Source organism: Bubalus bubalis, chromosome 10, assembly GCF_019923935.1.
Source record: "Bubalus bubalis isolate 160015118507 breed Murrah chromosome 10, NDDB_SH_1, whole genome shotgun sequence".
Taxonomy (NCBI): domain Eukaryota; kingdom Metazoa; phylum Chordata; class Mammalia; order Artiodactyla; family Bovidae; genus Bubalus; species Bubalus bubalis.
Window position 1 is genome coordinate 20,127,110 of NC_059166.1, and position 23,717 is coordinate 20,150,826.

Sequence of the window (23,717 nt, forward strand, 5' to 3'; positions counted from 1 at the left end):
TGGTTGGATGGCATCTCAGACTTAATGGACATGAATTGAGCAAATTCTAGGAGATAGTGGATGACTGGCTTGCTGCATTCCATGGGGTTGCAAAGAGTCAGACATGACTTGGTGACAGAAAAACAACACTTTACTACAACAAATGACCACAGACACACACAAACACCATAAATTATACTGAGTTTCTTGGCCTTGAGTGCTTACCATCTTCTCTAATAAAAATATCTTCTTTTCAAACAAATAGAGAGGTGTGAAGGTTGCATATACTACCATCTGAGGGGACTGTATTGCTGAAGAACCTGTAAATCCAAACATATATTGTGTCATGGAAATTCTAGCCAAAATGGGTCTGGCAGGTCATGGTAGACCATTCAAATTTCTTAATGAACTTATCTTTGCTGATGAAAAATAGGTAAATGACTTTACATGCATTTAAAAAATGTTAACTCTCAAATGTACATCTATTGTATAGAATGTCTCATTAGTTTTACTTTCATAATAGTACCATATAATTCATTAAGAAATCATTTTACTTCAATGTAAAAAAGTTATTACATAAACTCACTCTAGCTATCAGCCTATGTAGCTTAACTTTCATAGAATCTTTAATTTGAATTTAAAGAAGTGTGGGAGTTTCTATGTCATTTCAAGGAGAAAGAAAACAGAAATTAATCCTCTCATGAGAAAGGGAAACTAAGAAGGTAACAAATATGAAATGTATAATGCTTGTAGATTTGCTTCTGAGAATCAATATTTATTCCCTAATATCCCTGAAATTACTACATTTGATTCATGGTGTTTTTGTCCTTTAAAGATTCTGGTCAAAACAACAGAATTTATTTTCCTCTTGTTTTTATTTTTAATTGAAAAGTTTTGTTTTATTCCTTTAAATTTCAAGCAGTTATATATAACTGTACTAGATAATGTTTATTGAAGAATAATATCTTTAAAGCCACATTATATAAATTACATGTGAGCCCTGGCTTACTCCAGAATGGATTAAGATGTGAAATATGCCAAACTTACAAAAATATGTTTTCACATTTAAAAAGAAACTTTGTATATGTACGGGAGCAAAATTTGTCACCCCAAAATGTATCTCCTTGGCATGAGGATTTTTTTAGCCTGATGCTTTTTAAGAACAGAGAACCCCAGAATTCTTTCTTTTTACCACCCCTCATAACTATAAAAGAATTTGAATAAAAGGCCTGGTTCAGGCAGAGCACTGTCACTGGAGAGACTATAAAGCATGTGGGCCAGGTGTGTTTGGGGGGCACTCAGCATGGCCTGGAGACCGGAGTCCTCTCTGTATTCCACTGTCTCTGCCTGGCAGAGCAAACATTTGTTTTGTAAACATTTGTTTTCCCATCTCCAGTGAATTGTTTTCCTTCCATTTGAAGTCACAACCCCTACCCCCTTTCTCCTTCTCTCACATGGTAGATAGGCCTCAATTACCTAGCCTGTCTTTGGGTCTTTTTTTTCTTATAAGGTCCCATACGTAGTAATACATAATGATTATTATTTTTTTCTTCTGTGAATATGCCTCATGTCAATTTGATTCTTAGACCAGCTAGAAGAACCTGGAGAGATTAGAAGGAAATTTTTTCCTTCTCCAATACATATTTTTCATGGAGCAGAGATATGAACCCAGGCAATTTTATTCCTCAGTCCAAACTTTGAACTATATTCTGTTTCTTGAGGTTGACCTTACCTATGAGTTTGGTAGAAAAAAAGGCATTACTACCTTCATTTTTACAAAGAATTCAAAAAAAAAGGTTTTGCAATCTCACAAATATAAATAATTATCAGTAAATTGGGGGATGTTATGTCATCAACTATCAAAAAAGATTGCTTAAGGTATCAATATAAGAAAAAAAGTGCTTACTAGGAAATTAAAAATACAAAAAAAGACTAGTGTTTGTATTTTATTTACCAAACCACGAAATATCTTTCTGCAAAAATGCAAAGCCATAGCTATGAAGCTGTTCTCACAAAAAAACACAGCAATGTATTCAGAAAGAAGACAAAATGAAAAAAAAAAAAGATAAAGCATAATACTGGGCATAAATGGACATATTTTCATGTAAAGAGGAGTGAACTGAGAATTATACATTCTGGAAGCACCAAGATAGATGACTCAATGTTAGGACTATAAAGTTTTATAGAAAAGATTTCATATATACATATATATATAGAATCTATATAGAGGAGGACATATACTAATATGTATCAATATCTAATCAAATATTTATGTAAATATACTTATATATTTTATAATGTAAAATATGTTATATATACTATAATAATATATATATAGTATATATCTTCATTCATGTAAACACTTCTGTGACTGTTGTACCATAAGTACTTTGATAATCTTGGCTTCTGTCTCATGCAGGATCTTGCTTCTTTATGCACAACCATCTGAGAGCTTAACAATTATGGGCAACTCTGAAAAGCTTTAGATATATCTGAACAGGAAATACATTTCTGTGCTCCAATGTTCTCCAGCATTTTAGGAAATGTGTACAATAATTATTATTCTAGGAGACTGAGAGCTTACAATCTGACAGAGACTGTAGAGAATATTGTACATCTGATGAGGGTCTTGATCCATGTATTGACCATTTGAATTTTTCCTTTTCTCTTTCCTTCTCTCCATCTTTGCTCCTCTTCTTTCCAAGGTCTTTTGCATCAGCTTTATCTAACATGTTAAAAAAATACAATAAATCCTTTAACTACAAAATCTCAATCTATATTGCTTATTCAATTAGTGTTGAAAAAGAAAGCTAAAACAATAGTATTATTTAAGTGTAAAAAAAAATAGCCACAAACTTCCCCAAACACTACTCACCTTGAATTAGTAACATCAAAACAAAACAAAACAAAAAGCTTTAAAAATCGATATATATTGAGAAAGACATGGCATTAATGACAACAAATAATTTTATGCTAAATGTAATCAGGTGCATATAATTTATCTGTATAAAATCATGGTATCAGGCTAGTCTCATTTTAAAAAGAAAAAAATGTATTTAAAGTTGAGTCCTAAATGTGGAGCCCTCTTAGATTTTCTTTATTTGGGGCCTGCATTTCAAGAAACTCAGCTTTCTGCCTCTAGAATATCTTCTGGTGGAGACTGGCCACCAACCAACATCCACACCAACATCTTATTGTCAACAAGATGTGCATAGTAAACCCAGTACCCAGAACCATCTACCACTTGAATTTCCATCCATATTTACATTTCTGTGAAACATGTTTTCCTTCACCTTAAAAAATTCCCTGAGATTTTTTATTTCCAATTCTAAAACAGAAATTTAAAATTTCTGCCATTCATCTTTTGTCGTTTGCTAAATTTGTAATCAGTATTGATCAGGTTGTTTTTTTAAAAAATTGTATACATAAAAAAACTATAATATTAACACCATGTGCTGTTTCTTAGCCTCTAAAATAAAACTATCTCAGCTCTTAGCTTTGTAGTAGATTTAACATCTATGTTAGATACAAAGGCAAAGATAACTATAAGTGTAGGATGAAATATTTAATTTGGAAACAAGTATAAAATAGACAATCAGAATTTTATTTTGTGGTTTTGCCTTAAAACTAGTTACAGGTAATAATATATGACTTCATGTATTATTTTTAAAATAGGCTTCCCTGGTGGCTCTGACAGTAAAGAATCTGCCTGCAATACAATATACCTGGGTTTAATCCCTGAGTAAGGAAGAGCCCCTGGAGAAGGGAATGGCAACCCATTCCAGAATTATTGCCTGGGAAATCCCATGGACAGAGGAGCCTGGTGAGCTACAGTTCTCGGGGTTGCAAAGAGTCAGAGACAACTGAGAGACTAATACTTTCACTTTCACTAAACGCCTATTCAAAATCCATAACTTAAAATAATATATAATAAAATCTGTAAATAGGAAAAACACACTATTTCACATAGAAATTTGGAAAGTATGCAAAAATGTTTACCAAAATGTGTTTTTGCCAATACATGAATAAATTTATTGTTCCTCTGTTGTTTCATTTCACCCATCTGGCCAACCCCTCTGAATAAAATTAGCAGCTGGGTCCTATGTCCTACTGGAGATAATCTTCCCCTAGTTCTGCAAGCTTCTGCCCTATTTTAAGTAATCATGAGAACCTTCATCTCCACCTCTACTTCACTCTCAGCTCATAAATGGTCTGCTTATAAAGAGAGAGAATAGAAGTCTTTTTTCAGAAACCCTCAACTTCTCTCTACAAACCCATTCACCCACTGATATCTACATCTATCCTCTCTCTCATGCTCTGTGCCAAGCTGTTAGGATGGAGGAGACATTGCTGCCCAGGTTGGACCAATCCCTTCACTTTGGCTCTCTGGAAACCTGTTCTATGGCTGTCATCTCAACTACCTCTTCCAAATTGCCACTTAAAAATACTCGACCCTTCTGCATTAGATAAAAGTTTAAATATTTTTCATGAATCCCCCTTTTTCCTTGACAGCTTCCACTTTTCCGCTCTCCTATTCTTCACAGACAAACTTATAACAGGGTTGTTTATACATTATTTTACTTCCCACTTATTTCTTAATCTCTCCAGTGTGTCTTCCACTTCCATCATTTACCAGTGCCCAGTGACCTCTGTATCGTAAAATCTAACAGAGAAATTTGAACTCCCATCATACTTCAACTCTCAACACTATTTGGAACAGACAATCTCTCCGATTCTTGAAACATTCTTTTCCTTTGATTTTCAACAGTGACCTGCTCTGCTGATCTTCCTATTTTCCTGGTCATTTTTTAACTTTGTTTGCCAGCTCATTATTTTGTACCAGCTCTCAGATATTTAGCTTCTTTCAGGTTTAGTCTTAAGGTTCCTAATCTTCTCACTCTACACCATCTCATTGGGAATATCATTTATCATTTAATTTAGCATGCATTTGTCAATGAGTCCCAAGGGTATATCAACAGCCTGGCACTCCTGACATGAAAAGTACACTTGATTTCTTAAAGGCACCTCAAACTCAATATGTTCTAAATCATTTTGTGATCTCTCCTCATAAAGCCATTCCTCTTTTTGGCATTACCCAGCTGCATTAAACATACTACCATCTATCCAGTTCTGCAAGTAAGAATTCTACAAATTATCCTTGCCACATCCTGCTATTTTTTACTTTATAAGTATCTCTCAATAATTTACTGTATCTGCTTCTCCACCATGAAAATCCTATTAACCTACTCCAAGCTACTATCATCTCTAACATAAGCTGATACAACAGTCATCAAATTGTTTTTCCTGTGAGTTCTCATGCCACTGACCTTCCACCTCTACCTGCATTCCAAGTTTTTTTTTTTTTTTCAGAGAACCAGAATATCCTTTTCAAAATGTGAAATAGATCATGATTCCATTCTAAACTCTTCATTAGCTGTCAACGGCTCTTTGGTAAAGATCAAATACTTAGCATGGCCTAGAAGTTTTGACATGATCACTCTCCTACCTACTTCAGATTCTTCTTAAGCCACTTTATTCCTCACATCCTCTCTTCCAGTTGAGAATATCTACCAGGTCTTCCAAGTCACTCTCATTTCTGCTGCTGCCTCATAATATTTATATATGCTCTCTCTTCTACCTAAGATTCTCTTCCCTCCACAGTCTGTCATCTTCCCCCAAATATCCTAATTTTTGCAAACACAGCTCAAAATTCCTTAAGGAATTCTTCCCTGGTGCTCCAGACTAGGTCTCCCATATGAACGACTTATAGTTTCCTATATTTCCCTTCAAGACTCATGTCTTAGTATGTATTTATGATTTTTAGAATTAATGTTAGTCCTTCTCACATTACCTAAGCTCTAAGAGGTGAGATCCACATCTGATTTTGTTCAAGTTACTGCTAATTCCTGGAACACTTACGGGTATCCTCAGCACTTGCTGAGGTTCATTGATCTTTGTGACTCCATGGACTGTAGCCTGCCAGTCTCCTCTGTCCATGAAATTCTCCAGGCAAGAATACTAGAGTGGGTTGCCACTGCCTTCTCCAGGGGATCTTTCTGACCCAGGGTTTGAACCCAAGTCTCCAGTATTGCATGCAGACCTTTACCGACTGAGCCACCAGGGAAGCTCAGGTACATTGAATGAATGGTTAACTGGATGGATGGATGCTGCTGTTGTTAAGTCTCTAAGTCATGTCAAACTCTTAGCAACCCCATGAACTGCAGCCCGCCAGGCTCCTCTGTCCATGGGATTTCCTAGGCAAGAATACTGGAATGGGTTGCCATTTCCTTCTTCAGGGGATCTTCCCAACCCAGGGATCGAACCTGTGTCTTTTGCATTACAGGTGGATTCTTTACCACTGAGCTGCCTGGGAAACCCTGATAGATGCAGGGTAGACAGATGTTAATTTGTGATACATGAGAAAGAGATTCCACATTCAAATTAATTTAGGATACACTGGGTAAAACAAATTTAACCTGGCTATTTTTTCATTTTTGCTTTATGGTATAAACTAATGCACATTAGATTATTTTAAGAGGGATCCATGATGAGGCAGATATCACACATACTTAATTTTTTTGGTTGTCTTTGAGGAACATTTACGGTAGTTATTTCAGGGCAGTATATGATTGGAAATGATGATGTGCAAGATCTAAATAAGAACAAAACATCAATATCTTACAAAGCATAAATATCTGAAAGACCATTATAGATGTTATCACAGCTATACAAAAAATTGTTGCAAGAGGGCATCAGAGGGCAGACACACTGAAACCATGATCACAGAAAACTAGTCAATCTAATCACACTAGGACCACAGCCTTGTCTAACTCAATGAAACTAAGCCATGCCCGTGGGGCAACCCAAGATGGGCGGGTCATGGTGGAGAGATCTGACAGAATTTGGTCCACTGGAGAAGGGAATGGCAAACCACTTCAGTATTCTTGCCTTGAGAACCCCATGAACAGTATGAAAAGGCAAAATGATAGGATACTGAAAGAGGAACTCCCCAGGTCAGTAAGTGCCCAATATGCTACTGGAGATCAGTGGAGAAATAACTCCAGAAAGAATGAAGGGATGGAGCCAAAGCAAAAACAATACCCAGCTGTGGATGTGACTGGTGATAGAAGCAAGGTCCGATGCTGTAAAGAACAATATTGCATAGGAACCTGGAATGTCAGGTCCATGAATCAAGGCAAATTGGAGTGGTCAAACAGGAGATGGCAAGACTGAATGTCAACATTCTAGGAATCAGCGAACTAAAATGGACTGGAATGGGTGAATTTAACTCAGATGACCATTATATCTACTACTGCGGGCAGGAATCCCTAAGAAGATATGGAGTAGCCATCATGGTCAACAAAAGAGTCCAAAATGCAGTACTTGGATGCAATCTCAAAGATGACAGAATGATCTCTGTTCGTTTCCAAGGCAAACCATTCAATATCACAGTACTTCAAGTCTATGCTCCAACCAGTAATGCTGAAGAAGCTGAAGTTGAACACTTATAGGAAGACCTACAAGACCTTTTAGAACTAACACCCCCAAAAAGATGTCCTTTTCGTTATAGGGGATTGGAATGCAAAAGTAGGAAGTCAAGAAACACCTGGAGTAACAGGCAAATTTGGCCTTGGAATACAGAATGAAGCAGGGCAAAGGCTAATAGAGTTTTGCCAAGAAAATGCACTGGTCATAACAAACACCCTCTTCCAAAAACACAAGACTCTATACATGGACATCACCAGATGGTCAACACTGAAATCAGATTGATTATATTCTTTGCAACCAAAGATGGAGAAGCTCTATACTGTCAGCAAAAACAAGACCAGGAGCTGACTGTGGCTCAGACCATGAACTTCTTATTGCCAAATTCAGACTTAAATTGAAGAAGTAGGGAAAACCACTAGACCATTCAGGTATGACCTAAATCAAATCCCTTATGATTATACAGTGGAAGTGAGAAATAGATTTAAGGGCCTAGATCTGATAGAGTGCCTGATGAACTATGGAATGAGGTTCATGACATTGTATAGGAGACAGGGATCAAGACCATCCCCATGGAAAAGAAATGCAAAAAAGCAAAATGGCTGTCTGGGGAGGCCTTACAAATAGCTGTGAAAAGAAGAGAAGCAAAAAGCAAAGGAGAAAAGGAAAGATATAAGCATCTGAATGCAGAGTTCCAAAGAATAGCAAGAAGAGATAAGAAAGCCTTCTTCAGCGATCAATGCAAAGAAATAGAGGAAAACAACAGAATGGGAAAGACTAGAGATCTCGTCAAGAAAATCAGAGATACCAAAGGAACAGTTCATGCAAAGATGGGCTCAATAAAGGACAGAAATGGTATAGACCTAACAAAAGCAGAAGATATTAAGAAGAGATAGCAAGAATACACAGAACTGTACAAAAAAGAGCTTCATGACCCAGATAATCATGATGGTGTGATCACTGACCTAGAGCCAGACATCCTGGAATGCGAAGTCAAGTGGGCCTTAAGAAGCATCACTACAAACAAAGCTAGTGGAGGTGATAGAATTCCAGTTGAGCTATTCCAAATCCTGAAAGATGATGCTGTGAAAGTGCTGCACTCAATATGCCAGCAAATTTGGACAACTCAGCAGTGGCCACAGGACTGGAAAAGGTCAGTTTTCATTCCAATCCCAAAGAAAGGCAATGCCAAAGAATGCTCAAACTACCGCACAATTGCACTCATCTCACAAGCTAGTAAAGTAATGCTCAAAATTCTCCAAGCCAGGCTTCAGCAATATGTGAACCGTGAACTTCCTGATGTTCAAGCCAGTTTTAGAAAAGGCAGAGGAACCAGAGATCAAATTGCCAACATCCACTGGATCATGGAAAAAAGCAAGAGAGTTCCAGAAAAACATCTATTTCTGCTTAATTGACTATGCCAAAGCCTTTGACTGTGTGGATCACAATAAACTGTGGAAAATTCTGAAAGAGATGGGAATACCAGACCACCTGACCTGCCTCTTGAGAAATTTGTATGCAGGTCAGGAAGCAACAGATAGAACTGGACATGGAACAACAGACTGGTTCCAAATAGGAAAAGGAGTACATCAAGGCTGTATATTGTCACCCTGCTTATTTAACATATATGTAGAGTACATCATGAGAAACGCTGGACTGGAAGTAACACAAACTGGAATCAAGATTGTCGGGAGAAATATCAATAACCTCAGATATGCAGATGACACCACCCTTATGGCAGAAAGTGAACAGGAACTAAAAGCCTCTTGATGAAAGTGAAAGTGGAGAGTGAAAAAGTTGGCTTAAAGCTCAACATTCAGAAAACGAAGATCATGGCATCCGGTCCCATCACTTCATGGGAAATAGATGGGCAAACAGTGGAAACAGTGTCAGACTTTATTTTTCTGGGCTCCAAAATCACTGCAGATGGTGATTGAAGCCATGAAATTAAAAGACGCTTACTCCCTGGAAGGAAAGTTATGACCAACCTAGACAGCATATTGAAAAGCAGAGACATTACTTTGCCAACAAAGGTTCGTCTAGTCAGGGCTATGGTTTTTCCTGTGGTCATGTATGGATGTGAGAGTTGGACTGTGAAGAAGGCTGAGCACCAAAGAATTGATGCTTTTGAACTGTGGTGTTGGAGAAGACTCTTGAGAGTCCCTTGGACTGCAAGGAGATCCAACCAGTCCATTCTGAAGGAGGTCAGCCCTGGGATTTCTTTGGAAGGAATGATGCTAAAGCTGAAACTCCAGTACTTTGGCCACCTCATATGAAGAGTTGACTCATTGGAAAGGACTTTGATGCTGGGAGGGATTGGGGGCAGGAGGAGAAGGGGACGACAGAGGATGAGATGGCTGGATGGCTTCACTGACTCGATGGACGTGAGTCTTGGTGAACTCCGGGAGTTGGTGATGGACAGGGATGCCTGGCGTGCTGCGATTCATGGGGTCGCAAAGAGTCAGACACGACTGAGCGATGAACTGAACTGAACTGAGTATATTCAACTCTACTTGCAAGCATTATTGTTCATATGTATGGCTATATGAAATATTTTAGAAAGTATAAAATGACCAGTTATTAAATATATTTCTCACTTTAAGAGAAACACTTCTACACTTTGTAAAATAACCTGAAAAATATAATTTCTGGATTTTAACTTTCACTTTATAATAAACAACCTGCACAGTCTAATCTGTGTCCATTTCACATTTTCTGAAATAGGACCACTTTTCAGGTTTGGTATTTTGGCCCATTCCACTCTACATATGACATATAATAAAGATGTGTTTAATGAAGGGAAACTGAAAACTTAATGTCTTTTTTTCTATATTAATACTATATTAATTTAATATCATTAAAATATATAATTACCTTTGATTACAAGGAGAGCAAAATATAGTGAAATAATTAACATAAACACCACTGCAAGCAGTAATATCCAGGAAATAGAGAAACTTGAATGACTGTTTTCACAACACTTAATAAATGACCATGCTTATAAATAGTTGTTAAATTCAGCAATGATTATAAAGCATTTATATACAATATCCATACTGAATAACAATGTGATATAAATTGTCTTACCCTTTAAAGCCCTTTCACTTTTCTCAGGCAGTTTTAGTGTCGTTATTGAATTTTCAAGTTTGAATTCCTTGCCATCTTTCACTTCTTTCCCATCCTTCACTTCTTTTCCTTGTTCTTTTAATTTGGCATCTATGTCAGTTATTTTGCTTTCAGAGCTGGACTCAGCTGACAGCTTAAACTCGGGCAATATTTCTCTCAAGAGCTCCCAAACTTTGTCCGTATATCCTGGGCTTAGGTGAAAAACAAAATTAATTTCCAAATTAAACTTTTTACTCCACATCAAGAAATAACTGACAGAAAAAACATGAACTTGCTATTTCACAAGACCAATCAATAGTTATTTCACGTTTTAATTAAAAACACCATTATGTATTCATTCATTCAGCAAGCATTGATTAAGTGCCTACTCTGTGCTGGGCTTTGCTAACGCAGAGACCAAACACAGAGCTCCAGTTAAGATGGTGATATAGGAGGATTCTAAACTCACTCCTTCCTAGGGACACAGAAAATTTACAGCTACATACAGAAGAGTTTTCTTGTGGAGGGGGTGGTGGTGGAAACTAGCTAAGAAATTCCTACATATCTGGCAAATGAGAATGGATAGGAGAGGCTGAGACACAGTCTTGCCATAAAACCCAGCGAGTGCAGTGACCCACAATTTGGAGAGAACTCATATTCTGAAGATTTTCCCTGAGAAGGCAAGGGTTTGCACCCTGCATCATCTGGCATCCCAACTTTTAAGACCTGCGGATCAGAGAGAAGTTCCCCAAACACAAAGTTTTGAAATCCAGCAGGGTTTGCATCCATGAGGCCCACAGGGTTATAGGAAACTCAGAAAGTGAAAGTTTTAGTCACTCAGTCATGTCTGACTCTTTGTGACCCCATCAACTCTAGACTGCCAGGCCCCTCTGTCCCTGGGATTCTCCAGTCAAGAATACTGGAGTGGGTTTCCATTCCCTTCTCCAAGGGATCTTCCTGACCCAGGGATTGAAACCAGGTCTCCTGCATTTCAGGCAGGTTCTTTACCGTCTGAAACAGTTCTTAAAGGGCTTTCATGGACTCACCAATCCCAAGGCCAGTGTATAGAAGAGCACCCCGTAGGAGACTTTAATACCCTACTTTATTCAATAAATGGATCTTCCAGACAGAAAAGCGATAAGAAAACATTGATCTAGTGAAACTTGCTCAGTCGTGTCTGACTCTGCAACCCCATGAACTGTAGCCTGCCAGTCTCCTATGTCCATGGAATTCTCCAGGCAAGAATACTCTTGTGGGTAGCCTATCCCTTCTCCAGTGGATCTTCCCAACCCAGGCATCAAACCAGGTTCTCTTGCATGCAGGCGGATTCTCTACCAGCTGAGCTACCAGGGAAGCTCATTGGTCTTGAGAAACACATTAAATAAAATGGACTTAGACACATACAGAACATTCCATCCGAAAGCAGCAGGATACACATTTTTCTACATGGAGTATTCTCCAGAATAGATCATGTTAAGTCACAAAAAATATTTTAATGAATTCAAGAATATTGAAATCATAGCACTCACCTTTTCCAACCACACCTTTTCTAGTATGAAACTAGAACTTAATTACAAGAAGAAAACTTGGAAATTCACAGCTATGTGGAGATTAAACAACATGCTACTGACCAACCAATGGGTCAAAGAAGAAATCAACAAAATGCTTTGAGAGAAATAAAATGGAAGTACAACATAACCAAAATACAACAGATACAACAACAGCAAAACAAAAATAATAAGATAAAAGTAATTCTAAGAGGTACATCAAGAAATCAGATCTTAAAAAAAACTAACTTCACACCTTAAAGAACTAGAAAAGAAGAACAAATGAAGCCTAAAGTTAGTAGAAGGAAGGTAATAACAAACGTGGTGGTGGTAAGTCACTTCAGTCATGTCTGACTCCTTGAGACCCTATATGGACTGTAGCCCACCAAGCTCCTCTATCCATGGCATTTTCCAGGCAAAAGTATTGGAGTGGATTGCCATGCCCTCTTCCAGGGGATCTTCCCAAATAACAAATATCAGAGTGGAAATAAATGATTGAGAGACTAAAAAGACAATAGAAAAAATCAAAGAAACTAAGAGCTGGTTTTTTGAAAGGACAGACAAAACTGAAAAGCCCTTAACTAGACTCACCAACAAAAAACAAATAAGTAAAATCAGAAATGAAACAGACATATTGTACTTAATACACAAAATACAAAGAACCATTAAAGACTATGAGAAACAAATATATAACAAATTGGACAACCTAAAAGAAATAGATACATTCCTAGAAACATACCACTTACGAATACAAAGAAACAGAAAATCTGAACAGACCAGGTTTTAATTTTAACTAATTCAAATTAAAATATGAATTAATCAATAAAAAGATAATCCCATTAATAAATGGGCAGAGGATCTGAACAAACATATCTCCAAGGAAGATAAACCGATGGTCAACAGGTACAACAAAATGTGCTAATCGTCACTAATCGTCAGGTAAAATGTAAGTCAAACCCACAATGAGTTACAACCTCACATGCATACTAATTGTCATCAAAAAGACAAGAAATGACAAGCGTTGGCAAGGATATGGAGCAAGAGGAACCCTTGTACACTGTTGATAGGAACAGAAGTTGATATAGCCAGTATGGAAAACAGTATGGAATTTCCTCAAAAAATTAAAAATAGAACTATCACATAGTCCCACAATTCCACTTCTGGGTATTTATCCATAGGAAATGAAAGCAGTAACTCAAAAAGACAGAAGTTTGTCAAAAAGAACAATCTTATGTTCTCTGCAACGTTATTTACAACAGCCAAGATGTATGTGTCTATGGATGGATGGATGAATAAAGTGTAGTATTCATATACACAATGTAACATTGTTTAACAAGGAAAGAAATCTTGCCATTTGAAACAATGTGGATGGACTTGGAGGACATTAGTAGTGGTGGTTTAGTTGCTCAGTCATGTCTGACTCTTGCAACCCCATGGACTGTAGCCAGCCATGCTCCTCTGTCCATGGGATTTCCCAGACAAGAATAATGGAGTTGTCATTTCCTTTTCTAGGGGATCTTCCTGAACCAGGAATAGAACCTGGGCCTCCTGCATTGCAGATGGATTCTTTACTGACTGAGCTATGAAGGAAGCCTCTTGAGGACATTATACTAAGTGATATACATCAAAGAAAGACAAATACTGTATGATTTGTTTCACTTACATATGGAATCTGAAAACAAACACACTCATGATATAGAGAATAGATTTGTGGTTGCCAGAGGCAAAGGGTGGGATTTGGGCAAAATAGTGAAGGTATTCCAAAAATACAAGTTTCCAGTTATACAATAAATGCATCAGAGCATTGTAATGCACAGCAGGGTAACTGTGGTTAATAATACAGTAGTGTATAAGTAGATCTTAAAAGTTTTCACCACAAGAAAAAAAAAAAATTACAACCATGTGTGGTGATACCTGTTAACTAGATCTGTGCTGACCATTTCTTAATATATAAAAAACATTGAATTACTATGTTGTATGCATTCATGCTAAGTTGCTTCAGCTGTGTCTGACTCTGACCACATGGACCGCAACCCACCAGACTCCTCTGTCCATGAGGATTCTCCAGGCAAGAATTATTGCAGATGGTGACTGCAGCCATGAAATTAAAAGATGCTTTGCATCTTTGATTGCAAAAAAAGCTATGACAAACTTAGATAGCATATTAAAAAGCAGAGACAGATTTTCTTTCTTGGGCACCAAAATCACTGCAGACTGTGACTACAGCCATGAAATTAACAGACACTTGTTCCTTGGAAGAAAAGCTATGACAAACCTAGACAGCATATTCAAAAGCAGAGACATTACTTTGTCAACAAATGTCTGTCTAGTCAAATCTATGGTTTTTCCAGTAGTCCTGTATAGATGTGAAAGTTGCACCATTAAGAAAGCTGAGCACTGAAGAATTGATGCTTTGGAACTGTGGTGTTGGAGAAGATTGCAAGGAGATCAAACCAATCAATCCTAAAGGAAAATAACCCTGAATATTCAATGAAAGGACTGATGCTGAAACTCCAATACTTTGGCCACCTGATGGGAAGAACTGACTCATTAGAAAAGACCCTAATACTGGGAAAGATTGAAGGCAGGAGGAGAAGGGGATGACAGAGGACGAGATGGTTGAATGGCATCACCGACTCGATGGACATGAGTTTGAACAAGCTCCTGGAGTCAATGATGGACAGGGAAGCTTGGCATGCCGCAGTCCATGGGGTCGCAAAGAATCGGACACGACTGAGCGACTGAACTGACCTGAACTCCATAGTTCTCCTCAGTATGCTCTTGCTATCCTATATCCTTTCCTTAGTGAATGAATAAGCACAATCACATTCTGGGTTCACCTGTATGTGTATGTAACCCTCAACTCATAAGCTCCAGCTCAAACCTCTCTTCAGATAACCAGGCTCATGAGTACAACCATCTAATAGACATCTATTCAAAAACAAATCAATTGATCAACCAACAAAAACATCCTGTTACCATCTTCTACTTTTCAGTCAACTTAGAAAAGTGAGAATGATCAAGCCTCTTAGCATGAAACTCTCGTCAAATAAAAAAATATATCCCATTGATCCTTCTTCCTCCTACTGCAGTAGACAACCCTTTCAACATTCTTTTTTTTTAATGTTTTGTTTTATCTTTTCTTTTTTAAACATTTATTTATTTGGCTGCACCGGGTCTTCGTTGCCGCACTTGGAATCTTCCATCTTCATTACGGCATGCAGGATCTTCAGTCGTGGCATATGAACCCTTAGTTGCAGCAGGTGGGATCTAGTTCCCTGACCAGGGATCAATCCCGGGCCCCCTGCGTTGGGAACGTGGCGTTTTAGCCTCAGGACCACCAGGGAAGTCCCCCTTTCTCCATTTTTATCAGTTTTTTCCATAGAAGCCCTTCTGCAATACTGCACAGACCAGTTTCCCTGCTCCAGTCACATATCTGTCCTCCTGCTCTGAGCAAGACTCCAAACTCACAAGCCGGATGGAGATCATCTTCCTGTATAAAAATCTCTCCGCAACATTCTGTCGTGAATTTCTTAACTTCGTCTGTTTTGCTCCTGTACACCTCTCCACCCGCTTCTCATCTCTTCTCTTCACACCCTGATTCAGTCATAATCCACTCCTGCAGATTCATGTGCTTTTCTGGGAGTACACCATGCTGTCTTGCACTTCCATGCTATTCTTTCTTCTCTGAGTTGGCTTCCCTGCCCCAATAAGCCTCACTAGTTTCCACTAATTCTTTGAGATCAGTTTAAGCATTACTTTCTGAGGAAATTAAGCTATATGTTCCTGCACTGGATTACCAAAGAATCTTTTACACACTTCTAGTTTAGCCTTTTAAAGTATTTTTAAAATTATTCTATCAACAAACATTTATTCAGACCATACTGTGTACCGGTCATGCAGTGTCATTTTTTCTAAGCTAAGCACAGGAAGTCTCAACATTGAGAAAGACAAAAAAGAGTTCCTATTCTCATACACTGTACCATCTCAGTGGAAGATGGAAGGCAGTGATAACTTCTCAGTGGAAGGTAGTGATAACTTTCATAATGAAAATAAAATAATAAACAATGGGCTATGGAATCATTTAGGAAAGAAATTATTTAAACCTAGATGGCTGAAAAGGTTTTTCTGAGGAGTTGATATTTAAGCCTGGTGAGATCTAAATGTTATGACATATCCAGCCAAGTAAATATCTGATGGAAGATCATTTAAGGCATAAAGAAAGAACAGTTCAGGTTAAGACCCTAGGGGACAATGGTTTTAGAACATGTGAGAAGAGGAATGAAGATGTGGGAGGCCAGGTAGGGTTTTTTGTTTTGTTTTATGCATGTAATCCCCCAAAGGCTCTGCAACCTAAGTAGTACAATCATAATTGAGGTATAAGAGAAGGTTGCAAATTTTATGTAGTCACAAATGATAGACTAGGAAATACTAAAATCAGGATTAAAACGGATCTTTCTGAATCCAAAACCATGTGTTTTTTCCACCTACAATGTAACAAATGTTATACTGTGAAAAAGAAATATTCAAACCTCACAGGATGAGACTATACAACTTCTTGGACAGTTAGAATTAAGTATGGGATGGTGGAGTGTTCCATTCTCAAATGAATTACATCAAGATCAGACAAATTTGTGGAGAAAAAAATCATCTCTTCATTTGAAATTGCTAGACTTCTAATATCCACTCTGTGTTTCTAGTATAATACACAGAGCTACAACTTTTTGTTTTTTGTTTTCAAATGATAAGACAGTGTTAACTGTAGGAAAACATGAGGCAAGGTCAACAATTGCAAACCTAGCAACATCTCCCTTTGCTACTTCTATGCGAGAGGGAAGGGAAAGGGCTGTCTGTTGAAGACTTCACAAAACACTTTTCACCCTATTGATTTTCATATGGAAAAAATCATTAGTGAACACAATTTGAAACTTCAATATTCTGGTTCTCCTGGACCTCTGTTAAACCATGACCATGACCAATGAAGTCCCTCAGGGGCTGTCTTGGCACATGGAATCCTTCGTAGTAACAGAAACATCCAACTTCTGAACAGATCGTGGCTTTGATCTTATCATTCTCCTGCTTTCCATGCCCTTTTCCTCTGCTGCTGCTGTGAAGTCGCTTCAGTCGTGTCCGACTCTGTGCGACCCCAGAGACGGCAGCCCACCAGGCTCCCCCGTCCCTGGGATTCTCCAGGCAAGAACACTGGAGTGGGTTGCCATTTCCTTCTCCAGTGCATGAAAGTGAAAAGTGAAAGTGAAGTCGCTCAGTCGCGTCCGACTCTTAGCGACCCAATGGACTGCAGCCTACCGGGCTCCTCCATCCATGGGATTTTCCAGGCAAGAGTACAGGAGTCGGGTGCCATTGCCTTCTCCGGCCCTTTTCCTCCCTTCCTCTCAAATCAAACCCAGCCAACAGTAGAGGCTCTGATCAAATCAGAACTTTCTCCAGGAAGCCATGCCTGACCTCTTCCTGCATCCTTGGCAGACAGTGATTTCAAATTAAACATTTCTTAACAATCATTATTACAGTTCCATGACATTCTTTTCATTTAAAATTATACACATATATACACATGAATTAACTTTGTAATTTTATAGTGTAATTGCAATTTTAAATTATATGAATAATGTGACAGAGTATTCATAATAAAAAATCCTACACATCATGACATAAATCAGAGTACATATCTTTTACTTTTTAATTATATTTAGAAGTAAAATGATAAACTTGAACATCTGAGTCAGTCTCACTTATTTGTTTAGACTTTTCTCTGCTTCCAAAGGTTGATTATTAGCTATCATACATATTTCTATATAATATTAAATAATCTAGTGACATGCATTAGGGGAAAGAAACTAGCAGTATGTCTCTACCACACATCAGCTACTTTTTCCAATACTCTCACCTTTTCAATCCCCAGAACAGCCATATAGAATAGGTAATTTTTTACCCCTATTTTACATATGGAAACTCTGGGCCCCCAAAATTATATTACTTGTAAAATTTACATAGCTTGAAGTAGGAAGTATAAAAATGTTAATCTAGATATACAGTTCTGAATCCAAATCTCAAGCTTCCCTCCCTTATATCATTTTCATAGACATTTTATAAGCAATCATATATTCATGCATATTGAGAATCTAAAATACTTAAATTTTAAAAATTAATTTAATTATTAAACTGGTCTTATAATCATGAAAGTATATGAACACTGTTTTCAATTTTCATGCATAATTTCACTGTATGATTCTAGCAAGAGACTATTCACAATTTTTAATTTAATAATTTAATAATTTTCTAATTAAGAATTATTTTGATCTCCTGTTTCTCTACCACCCTCTGATAGATGTCTGATGTTTTCATGTCTCTGGTATCTTTATTGCAGGAAAAATGAATGGAAAATTATAAGTATCCCATCAACATTGAGGATAAAAAATTAGTAAAGTCCATGTTTATAAACCCACCCTTTCTCTACTTCTCCTTACTGACATTGACCATATTATGCCAATAAATACTCTCTTAGGTATCATAAAATGGTTTTCCATGAGAAGATATGATATAAAAAGCTGCCATGTGGACCTTTCTGAAGGCAAAAAGCAAGGTCAGTTCTCTTCTAAGAAAAGGCGTCAAGGAGTTTGTCTATCCTCCTAATTTTTCCCTACAAATATTTTAATTTGAACTAAGCAATGTCTAGCTTATCCTGCTGAAAGGATGTTTTAAATGATAGAATCCAAGTGACTAGAACCTGTCTTCAATGTCCTTTAACCTGGACCCTGGAAATGCTAGCTTGCTAACATCAAAGATCAGAGATGATCCAAATTGATAACTGTACTGTGGATTTGATCTTGTAAAAATCAGCATTCTGATTGATGGGATGTTTAGATCTATTGATATAATTATTTTCTATGCACTGTAGTCTGATTAATTTTCAGTGTCAATGGTAATATGGTCAAATCATATGTCTATAATCTTTATGTATGAAACAAAAAATATTTGTGAAATTTTAAGTAAGCTTTGCATTAAATGCTCTTTCTTTATACATAGGCAAACAATTTTTATATATCTAGAATCATATGAGAGAAACACTATGTGCTTTGGCTCCAGAAATATTTAGATTCAAATTTTACCTCCAGGTACAATGTACACAGCTTTAGGGAATTCAACCACTATGAGCTTTAGTTTTCTCATTTCTAATGATATACAACACTGAGCTGATAAGGTCATATGGATGATCAAATAAGATCATCTTTTCAGGACTGTGAGTTTTAACTGGAATAACATATTAAAGTGCCTAAGGTCTAATAGGCATTTTAGTGTTATTTATTCCCTAGTATGGGTAGCTAATTAAAAGTTGCTTTCATTTTTCTGTACTGAATAAATGTATGAATATAAAGGGGTCACCTGTAAATATTTTACCATAGTAAATAATTAACATTGTTTTAATATTTGTAATTCAGATATTTAAGGATTAAATTTACTATATATAAGGAAAAAGAATCCTGCAATTCTCAAAAAGTTTTATATAATACTATAAGATGCTATTTTCCAAACATTTTGTAAAATGTGACAATCTTTGAAATTTTCTTTAAGACTAAGAATATTTTAGGTAAAGAAACTTTACTGGGGAAGAAACAAACAAAAAATATATCAGTAATTTAATGGTCAAACATACTGGAGAGAAATGACTTCTGGTAACCAACCCGTGAGTGCATGAATCACTGTGAACTCTCCCAGTTCTCTCCTCTCTGCCACATGGATGCTGAAAAAGCAAAAACACAAAAATACAGTCAACAACATTTGAAAACAGGAAGAGGTCTATAAAAGACAGGAATCTCTAACAAGCAGTGATCAAAGAATAAATGGGCTCTCCAGATGGCTTAGTGGTAAAGAATCTGCCTGCTAAAGCAGGAGAAGTAGGAGTTTCGGTTCAATCCCTGGGTCAGGAAGATTCCCTGGAGTGGAAATGGCAACCCACTTAAGTATTGCCTGGAAAATTCCATGGACAGAGGAGCCTGGTGAGCTCCAGTCCAAATGGGGTCACAAAGAGTCAGACACGACTGAACACACATACACACACAATAAGAATAAATGTAGGGGTCCCACTGGTTATAAATAACTGCATAAGAATATACTTTTCCAACACTCAGATGACTTGTTTTGATAAGGCATTTAAATCGATCCCTGATAGCTCAGTTGGTAAAGAATCCGCCTGCAATGCAGGAGACCCTGGTTTGATTCCTGGGCGGGAAGATCCCCTAGAGAAGGGATAGGCTACCCACTCAAGTATTCTTGGGCTTCCCTTGAAGTTTAGCTGGTAAAGAATCCTCCTGCAATGCAAGAGATCTGGGTTTGATCCCTGGGTTCGATGCCTGGGTTGGGAAGATCTCCTGGAGTAGGGAACAGCTACCCACTCCAATATTCTGGCCGGGAAAATTCCACAGGAGGAGCCTGGCAGTCTACAGTCCATGCAGTTGCATAGAGTTGGACACAACTGAGCTTTCACTTCACTTCACTTCATATATATAGATGATACATAATCTCTTCTGTATATTCAACATATTATCATGTTCTTTTAAAAATAGGGCAGTGTCTTTCCTCTTTCGAGTTTCAGTAATTATCATAAGATTCCTATGAGTCTGTATATTAAGCCAATCTCACACATGGCAGGGCAAGATGGGCATCACACATTTTTGATAAAATCCTTAGATAATTTTAGAGAAGTCAGAAACATCCATTCTATCTTGTGCAAAAGAGTGGATCTGCCACTATGGCATAAAGTCAATGAGACTGTGATTGATTAACTATCACTCTTTTTATTTTAATCCTTTACTTTTAATATTTTTCTGAAGTGATTAGTCTATTTTCAGTAACACACGCAAATGTTATATCTATATTTTGCTCAGGAATCAGAGCTTCAGTTCCACCTTATGCCAGTGGTGGTGACTGATGGTATTGATTGGTATACATGTTTTTTAATTCAGAAAGAAATATTAGTCACACACTCCATCATTTAGAAATTTATATTGGTTTTTTGTTTGCAGATTATGAACTGTGATGGGTCCACATATCTCCAAGATAACAAATATCTGCTGCTGCTGCTGCTGCTAAGTCACTTCAGTTGTGTCCGACTCTGTGCGACCCCATAGACGGCAGCCCAACAGGCTCCCCCGTCCCTGGGATTCTCCAGGCAAGAACACTGGAGTGGGTTGCCATTTCCTTCTCCAATGCGTGAAAGTGAAAAGTGAAAGGGAAGTCGCTCAGTCGTGTCCGACACTCAGCGACCCCATGGACTGCAACCTTCCAGGCTCCTCCGTCCATGGGATTTTCCAGGCAAGAGTACTGGAGTGGGGTGCCATCGCCTTCATAGATATTCACAGTCTAACCTCCTCTTTGAATAATCATATTTAGGAGGTGACTGTGCGAAGCTCATAAAAGTAGTGTTATTTCCTCTGCACATGTCACAGTGATATTTAAATAACTACTAAATATTAATTTTTAGTGTAGAAAGCTAAAACTCACATTAAGAAATTCACTATCTACTGTAAAATCTGAGAAAAACTTTTGGACAAATATAAATTGGACCACGTAGTGATTTCCACTTCAAGGTCTAAGAAGCATCCTGCATTAAGCCTGGTCCTTTATTTACAAGTTGGATTCATTTGGTTTTCAAAAATAACCATAATGCCATTTCTCAAGTTGCTTTAAAATTCTACTGTAGCTTTAATAAAGATAAAATGCCACTCCAATTATCCGGGTCACGCATTTACTGCTTCACTGGCCTGGCTGCTCTCATTCTCAGAACTTCAAGTTAGATCTGAGAATTAGGAACATTATTTCCTTTCAAAGATAAACAAACATAGTTGTTACCATTTTAAATACTTAGTAGTATTCAACTATCTAAATGCTGTGAGCTGAGCTTTTAAAAATGATTGAAATTAAGGGTTGCAAACTGGGTAACACAAATTCCGGATAGAAAATTGAGGGTTGGTAACAGAAAAGAGAGATGAAGAGGCTGGCAGTAGGAGGGGCTGTTTTTGTTTGTGTGGCTTTGGGAGAGAAAAAGGAAGCTGAGCCAAAAGAAAACCACAAAAAAACAGACCAGGCTTCTGACTGCCATAGCTATGTATAATAGTAGAAGGGGAGGGGGTTTGAGCTTTGAGCCAGTGGCTGGAGTGGCTGGTTAGAGCAAGTGGGTGTGTTCTGCTGAAAAGGACCTGCTGTGATAAACTGCAGGAGGGGGAAGGGTAGCAAATTCAAGCTGGTGCACTGTGTGTGAGAATTCTTCCACGGATTGCAGACACAGCTGCCTTGCATTGGCAACTCAGGTATCAAAGCTTTTTTGCATCACTCAGGCCAGAATAAAGCACTAGTGGTAGAGAACGCACCTGCCAATGCAGGAGATATAAGACATGCAGGTTCAATCCCTGCCTCAGGAAGATCCCTTGGAGAAGGAAATGGCAACCCACTCCAGTATTCTTGCCTGGAAAATTCCATGGACAGAGAAGCCTGGTGGGTTACAGTCCATGGGGTTGCAAAGAGTCAAACGCGACTGAAACAACTTAGCACTGGCACAAGGACCAGAATGGAAGGAGCACAGTCTGCAAGTGGAAGCTAAGACATGCCTCGCATAGGTTGGTGCAGGAACATAAGACACAAGCAGATTTCCCAGGAATATTGAAGGAAACATGATTGTTTTCATTGTGAATGTATAAAAAGAACCAGTGTTACCTAAACCATGAGGAACACATGGACATCCTTCAGAAGAGATGGGATTTTCAAGATTAGCAAATGATGGCTGCATAGACAGAGCCTAAGACTTTAACTGGATCCAGGATACATTGGAGTAAGAAACGGCAACCTGCTCCAGTATTTTTGCCTGGAAAAATCCCATGGACAGAGAAGCCTGGTGGGCTACAGTCCATGGGGCTGCAAAAGAGTTGGACACGACTTAGCAACTAAACAGCAGGACATATATTCAATAATTATATGAACCAGTATTTTCCCCTGCAAAATAACTTCTTTCTCTCGTTAAACTGAAACTTTACTTTCCATGACTGACTTTTCCATTCATCATAAGGAAACACTGGATACAGAATCACTTCTGAGCATTTTTCTTGGGGGAATTTTGTCTCATTGCTGGCTAACATAATGCTTCAAACCAGTGGCTTTGGAATGTTTATTGTTATAGTAGAAAGTTTACACTGTTTGGAGAAAATGCTTTATAAAAATGATTTTTTGAAAAATAAAGGTATGCAATATTGGTGCATAGTTGTTGTTGCTGTTTGCCATTTTGTTTTTATACAAGTGGGTGATAATTCTTTATTCTACTTACTCAACATTTGCCAGCTTAATGATAGCTTTACACAAAAGCATTGGCCAAAGTTCAAATTCATAGGTTGTAGCTGGAAGCAATAGATTATTTTCTTCATCAAAAGGCAGAAAGTCATCAATGGTTATTTTTCTCCAGCAACCCTAAAGATGAGAAGAAAGGAATATACCATTAGTGATTTATATTATTTTTTACACACATTCTTATATATTGCTGACATTATTATTTACAATTTGTACAATTTTATATTATAAAATTTAAAATTTTATTTT

At 37.6% G+C, this 23,717-nt stretch overlaps 1 protein-coding gene across 2 annotated transcripts in view; it reads right to left on the minus strand.

Moving 5' to 3' along the window:
• Positions 1-23,717, minus strand: part of ADGB (androglobin) — a 187,019-nt gene that overhangs the window by 114,154 nt on the left and 49,148 nt on the right. For both annotated transcript variants that reach the window (XM_025294426.3, XR_003111870.3), the window contains exons 6-10: positions 23,449-23,588; positions 19,789-19,875; positions 10,552-10,781; positions 2,564-2,704; positions 205-299 (exon numbers count right to left, since the gene is read on the minus strand). In XM_025294426.3, coding sequence (XP_025150211.3) covers positions 205-299; positions 2,564-2,704; positions 10,552-10,781; positions 19,789-19,875; positions 23,449-23,588 — 693 coding nt within the window. The remainder of the gene's footprint in view (positions 1-204; positions 300-2,563; positions 2,705-10,551; positions 10,782-19,788; positions 19,876-23,448; positions 23,589-23,717) is intronic.